The following is a 6975-nucleotide window of genomic DNA, read 5'->3' as shown; positions in this document are numbered from 1 at the left end:
AATACATCTGTTTTGTATAGCGCTTTTCATGATAATCAAAGACGCTTTACAGGAGGTTCAAACATACACACACACACACACACACACACACACACACACACACACACACACACAGACAATAATAGACAAAGAAAGAAAAATAAATAAATAAAAAATATTATAAATAAAAAATAAAAAGTCCACCAAGTAGGGGTCAGGATGTAATTCCCGTGGTGTAGCAGCCACAGTACAACCAAAGGGTGCACGAAAACACGTCCCACATCTCCAGCACCGCCGCCGCGACACCGTCAGCAACATCGCTCGAACACCACGCCATGAATCCACAAAGCGAGCAGAGAAGCTCCGCCACACAGAGCGCTGGTGTGTCCCAAACTGCCTGCACAGCCGCCGCGACACCACCGAGCAACATCGCTCGGAACATCACGCCAAGCGTTAAAGCGCAGAGCGCTGGACAACCACGATGTTAAAATGAGCAACGAGCTCACTGCAGTCCGCAGCTGGGAGTGCAGGCATCACGCACAGCGAACCAAGGCCTGGAGGGAACCCACGCCCAAAACTAGGTCCGGAGCTACACCACAACCGGTGGACAAAACACTCAAACATCAAACTACACAAACACACAGAAAAAAAAATAGAAAAAGAAATAAAATAAAACAAAAAAAGCTCTGGTGAGAAGCGGCAGCCAGAACGCGCACGACATACTCTCAACCGGAAAAAACTTATAGACTTATAAGTTTATAATAAAGACTTATAATAGACTTATGTTAACTATGTACTGTATCTGCAAACCATTTAATTTATGCAAATGTGTTAATTTTTTATGTCTAAATTTGTAGTTTATTTCTTTTATATATATATATATATATATATATATATATATATATATATATATATATATATATATATACAGGGAGTGCAGAATTATTAGGCAAGTTGTATTTTTGAGGATTAGTTTTATTATTGAAAAACAACTATGTTCTTGATGAACCCAAAAGACTCATAAATATCAAAGCTGAGTATTTTTGGAAGTTGGAGTAGGGCTTTCTTAGTTTTAGCTATCTTAGGAGGATATCTGTGTGTGCAGGTGACTATAACTGTGCATAATTATTAGGCAACTTAACAAAAAACAAACATATACCCATTTCACTCATTTATTTTCACCAGGGAAACCAATATAACAACTCAACATTCACTAATATACATTGCTGGCATTCAAAAACAAAAACAAAAAAAAAAATCAGTGACTAATATAGCCGCCTTTCTTTACAAGGACACTCAAAAGCCTGCCATCCATGGATTCGGTCAGTGTTTTGATCTGTTTGCGATCAACATTGCGTGCAGCAGCAACCACAGCCTCCCAGACACTGTTCAGAGATGTGTACTGTTTCCCCTCCTTGTAGATCTCACATTTGATGAGGGACCACAGGTTTTCTATGGGGTTCAGATCAGGTGAACAAGGAGGCCACGTCATTAATCTTTCTTCCTTTAGACCCTTTCTGGCCAGCCATGCTGTGGAGTACTTGGATGCGTGTGATGGAGCATTGTCCTGCATGAAAATCATGTTTTTCTTGAAGGATGCTGACTTCTTCCTGTACCACTGCTTGAAGAAGGTGTCTTCCAAAAACTGACAATAGGACTGGGAGTTGAGCTTGACGCCATCCTCAACCCGAAAAGGTCCCACAAGCTCATCTTTGATGATACCAGCCCATACCAGTACCCCACCTCCACCTTGCTGGCGTCTGAGTCGGACTGGAGCTCTCTGCCCTTTGCTGATCCAGCCACGAGCCCATCCATCTGGCCCATCAAGACTCACTCTCATTTCATCTGTCCATAAGACCTTAGAAAAATCAGTCTTGTGATACTTCTTGGCCCAGTCTTGACGTTTCATCTTGTGTGTCTTGTTCAGTGGTGGTCGTTTTTCAGCCTTTGTTACCTTGGCCGTGTCCCTGAGTATTGCACACCTTGTGCTTTTTGACACTCCAGTGATGTTGCAGCTCTGAAATATGGCAAAACTGGTGGCGAGTGGCATCTTGGCAGCTTCACGCTTGACTTTCCTCAGTTCACGGGCAGTTAGTTTGCGCCTTTTTTTTTTCAACGCGCTTCTTGCGACCCTGTTGACTATTTTGAATGAAGCGCTTGATTGTTCGATGGTCACGCTTCAAAAGCTGGGCAATTTTAAGAGTGCTCCATCCCTTTGCAATATATGTCACTATTTTTGACTTTTCTGAGTCCGTCAAATCCCTCTTCTGACCCATTTTGCCAAAGGAAAGGAAGTTGCCTAATAATTTTGCACACCTGATATAGGGTGTTGATGTCATTAGACCACACCCCTTTTCATTACAGAGATGCACATCACCTGGTATGCTTAATTGGTAGGAGGCTTTCAAGCCTATGCAGCTTGGAGTAGGCCAACATGCATAGAGAGGGTAATGTGGTCAACATACTCATTTGCCTAATAATTCTGCACTCCCTGTATATATATATATATATATATATAGGGCAGCATGGTGGTGTAGTGGTTAGCGCTGTCGCCTCACAGCAGGAAGGTCCGGGTTTGAGCCCCGTGGCCGGCGAAGGCCTTTCTGTGCGGAGTTTGCATATTGTCCGCATGGGTTTCCTCCGGGTGCTCCGGTTTCCCCCAAAGACATGCAGGTTAGGTTAACTGGTGACTCTAAATTGACCACAGGTGTGAGTGTGAATGGTTGTCTGTGTCTATGTGTCGGCCCTGTGATGACCTGGCGACTTGTCCAAAGTGTACCCCGCCTTTCGCCCATAGTCAGCTGGGATAGGCTCCAGCTTGCCTGCGACCCTGTAGAAGGATAAAGCGGCTAGAGATAATGAGATGAGATGAGATATATATATATATATATATATATATATATACCCTTTTTTGTATATGTAGAACCAGAGCAGGTGGGTGGAGCACAGAAGCATGGCAGGCCAGAACTGAGTTCTCAGAAACTTTTATTTTTAACGATATGTGTGGCTTTTCAGCTCATTCAGTCTCTCACACGCACACACATGCATTCGGGTCAGGAGAGAGCTCCCTTTCTCTGCTCTCTCTCTCCTTTTATAGGGCGTGGTCACTGGGGGAGACACACAAACACAGGTTAACTCACATCAGGTGCAGTGATTCTGCCACTTACCTTCCCTGACTCCGCCCTCCATTCACAGAACGACGCTTGACCACACCCCCGCTGCCACAGTAAACTTAGCACTTTTGCACTACTCCTTCACCGCCTTATCTTTTTCTCTTTATATATTTGGCTGCTGTAACAAATTACATTTCCCTTTGTGGGATAATTTAAAGGCTATCTTATCTTATCTTATCTTATCTTATCTTATCTTATCTTATCTTATCTTATCTTATCTTATCTTACAGCATAAAAGCAACTCTAAGTTCAGTTTCATTTTCAGTTCTCATGTTTTTATCTATCTACCTCTATCTATCTATCTCTCTGTTTTTTGCTATGGGGTACAGAGAATAATGCACACCTACTATTTTAATATCCTCATGAAATTTCATAATCAACAACAACAACCATCTCTTCGCCCCAAACTACTACAAGTCTATTTATTTCTAGAATCCTCAAATTACACCGACTTAATTTCCATTAAAGTGCACTAAAGTGACATCATGAAGGCTTGTTAATGACCACCTGCATGTTGAGTTTCATTTTCAGTACTCATCATTTTTGACTGTGGGGTGCAGAGAATAAGGCAAACCTACTATTTTAACATCTTTATGAAATTCAATGTACAAAAAATTATTTTCACTTTGTGCCCACTTAATTTCCATTAAGCCGCTTAAATAAATTTTATGTAACATTTTTCCCTTTTAAATTAAGAGCTCCATGATGGACTGCAACATGTGAGAAATTTGTTTTTTTGTGGAAAAATCAGATTATTTAAAAAATCATTGAAACACAGATTGTATAGATTAATATTGTTAATAATATTAATATTCCTGTTGATTGTGTTGATGAATGTATATTAAACATATAATCAATGAATTTTATTTTCTTTAGCATAAAAAAGGAAGCCATGGATTCCCAAATTGCAAAGAAAAATCAAAGCGTCACCACAGCTGAGGAGATGAGAAACCAAACCAAGCTTGTGATGCAGCTGTATGCCAACTGGGAGGAGTATCTGACTCCTGCTCCTCTCTCCATAGCCATCCTGGGAGAGCTGGTTTTTATCTCCTCATCATCAAAACTCCATGATGAGTTTCACGGCTGACCAGGTGAGAAGACAGCTGAAGCATCTCCACTCAAACAAGGCTGCTGGCCCTGACGGTATCAGTCCCAGGGTGCTCAAAGCCTGTGGCCCCCAGCTATGTGGAGTGCTGCATCATGTCTTCAACATGAGCCTAAGATTCCATAAAGTCCCCATGATGTGGAAGATGTCATGCCTCCTCCCAGTGCTGAAGACGCCATGCTACAGTGGCTCCAAGGACTAAAGGCCAGTGGCTTTGACATCTCACTTCATAAAGAGACTTGTTCTGGAGCAGCACCAGCCCAGGGTCAGACCATTCTTAGACCACTCTGAAGTGGTTTCTTGATTTTTTACAGAACTGTATATGGTTTACATTTCACATTTTTTTTAATTTTTGACTGTTTTTATATCTTACATATTTCATGCATTTTATATATTTGTTTAAATTTGTAATTTCTCTGCTTGAGTGTGAACAACTGCAGATGTACTCAATTTCCCCTTGGGATTCTTAAAGTATTTCTGATTTTGTGTTTTGAAAAACAGACGATCGGGTGTGCTCCAAAAATTAATCTCATCAGTGATGGTTCAAGGTGAGATAAAGAATCATACAGAAACTAAGGTTTATATACATGGACTCATCGTAAGGCAAACTGGAAGGAGGGGGATGTGATCAGAAGTCCTGTGACTATGAGTGATGATGAGTTTTGCTGTCTGCAGCAGCTACATCTGCAATCATGGTGCACTCTGGGAAGAATAGTCCAGAATTGTAGTTTGGATATGTAGTTTGGTGCCGACTCTGGTACCGACCTGACATCAGCATAATGTTGGCAGAATAAAGACAGTTATTTTAATTGGATGGAATTTGTGTGAGTATTTAATGAATTACAAATTGAGCACATGTATTATATTTATTTATTTTAATTTAATCTTTCAACAGCCTTCCACACCAAGCTGACCAAGATCAGATTATTTTGACCATGGAGTGTAAATATAACTTTAAAAAAGATCACGTAAATTTAACAAACTGGTGTTATTCTTAGAACTGGTCTCTGAGGCACAGATTTCTGCCAATCGTTGTCCGTTTTCCTTCATTTGATTGATGAGTCTTGGCATGTCATTGCCGTAGAGGAGCTCATTGCCTATGATTTGCTCTGTGGCTTTCATCACATCCTCCATCACCTTCATCACAGGCTCGTGGAGGATGAATCTGCGAGTTTGATGTTCAGCCACGCTGGTCTTCCCGTTCAGGACACCCAGGAGGTGGACGGCTCTTCTCACTTTCTTCTGGAAGTCAGCAACAGATCTGATCTGCTTCTTCAGCTTCTGGATTCCTTCACGCTTCTGCTTCAGCTTGTTGTCTTTCTGTCGGATATCTTGTTTGGTCTGGGAAATCTTGGACTCATATTCAGACATTTTACTTTCATATTTTTTCACGTCAGTCTCAGAGTTTCTCACTTCCTCTTCAGCCACTCCGATAGCATGTTCTGCTTCATCCATTTCAATGGCACCACCAATCGCCATGGCAGGACCTGCACAGAGGAAGACAAATACAATGTTTGAATCTCATACATATTGACTCACGTGAAATGTACACTTATATAAATGATATTTTAATCATTTTCTTCTACATGACACTCTACATGTAGCAGAATTTTCACCTGCAATCCATCCAATGATTGGTATAGCCATCACTCCCAGTCCAACACCTGTGACGATTTTAGCAGTTTTTTTCCTGCTTTCCTGATCACGAAGTGTCTGTTTTGTTGAATTCAGATTCCTCCTGGCCTGTTCCAAAGCTGCTTGAGATGTTCTGCATAATTCTTCATTAGATGCCTGCTCTGTTCTCAAATTCTCTAAATGAGTCTCAGTACTGCTCTTCTCACGTTCCAGTTTTCCCTCGTCTTCTGTAAGTCTCTCCAAATTTTCATCCAGATTCTTTAACCCTGAACTGGCCGTCTGTTCTGAGCGCTTCAGGTTCTGATGAGCCTGCACTATCTGCTGTCTGATGGCATTGTAGTTGGAGCATTGCCCAGTAACAGGATCTACATCTGTCTCAATCAGCTCCTGATAGACTGCATTCAGGGAGGAGATGCCATCTTTTAATGGAACAATAACAGCCTCAGCCGTGTTCTTCAGCGCAACTCTGCAGAGACGAGCACAATTTCAACACAGAAAATCAAAAACCCCTTCAGGAAAAATATTTTATTTTAGTTCAACTTTGAAAAATCATATTTCTTGTTGGATTTTTCTGTGAGCCATTACTTATAAAAATCAGTTTATTATTATAAATAATTTTGATGTCAATACTGGGATTCCACTCACTCAGATGAATGGAGCTGGGTCATCTCAATCTGAAACAGGAAGTAACAGTGCTTTAGTGGGGGAGGAGAAAAAAAAAAACTTGAGATGTTCATAAAAATCCCATCCAGTGTCTCAAACCATTTGTGAGATCTCTTTCAGCACACTTTTATTATTGTTCAATAAAAACAGGCCCTCATGGTCATTTTATATTATTTTTCATATTCTACCAGTTTGAATCAAAATGCTCGTCATTACATATTTAAACACTCAATGCACAGTACTCAGAAAAGCAGCATGCCACATGATAACCTTGTCACAGGGTTTCTTAAAGATAGATCTCTCATTAAAGTGTGAAAATGTACCTCTTTTTGTTCACTGTTATTTCTCTTCTCGCTCACCACAGTCAGTCAGTCAGTCAGTCATGTGAGATTTTACGATGAGCTGCTTTTATAGTCCCAT

General features: G+C 40.9%; 1 protein-coding gene across 1 annotated transcript; it reads right to left on the bottom strand.

Moving 5' to 3' along the window:
* Window positions 1-5211: 5211 nt before the first annotated feature.
* Window positions 5212-6560, bottom strand: LOC132870270 (uncharacterized). Its single transcript, XM_060903909.1, has 3 exons — window positions 6538-6560; window positions 5874-6358; window positions 5212-5744 (listed from the first exon to the last, which is right to left on the bottom strand). Exons 1-3 carry the CDS (start codon window positions 6558-6560, stop codon window positions 5212-5214), a joined length of 1041 nt encoding a protein of 346 aa, XP_060759892.1.
* Window positions 6561-6975: the final 415 nt, after the last annotated feature.

This window comes from Neoarius graeffei, chromosome 22, assembly GCF_027579695.1.
Source record: "Neoarius graeffei isolate fNeoGra1 chromosome 22, fNeoGra1.pri, whole genome shotgun sequence".
In the NCBI taxonomy this organism is placed as follows: Eukaryota; Metazoa; Chordata; class Actinopteri; order Siluriformes; family Ariidae; genus Neoarius; species Neoarius graeffei.
This window is presented reverse-complemented; position numbering and strand designations above follow the sequence as displayed.

Coding starts and splice junctions, on each gene's coding strand:
- LOC132870270 (XM_060903909.1), bottom strand. CDS start 6,560: ATGACCCAGCTCCATTCATCTGA. Junction 6,359..6,537: donor ACCCAGCTCCATTCATCTGA/GTGAGTGGAATC, acceptor TCGTCTCTGCAG/AGTTGCGCTGAAGAACACGG. Junction 5,745..5,873: donor AATCATTGGATGGATTGCAG/GTGAAAATTCTG, acceptor TCCTCTGTGCAG/GTCCTGCCATGGCGATTGGT.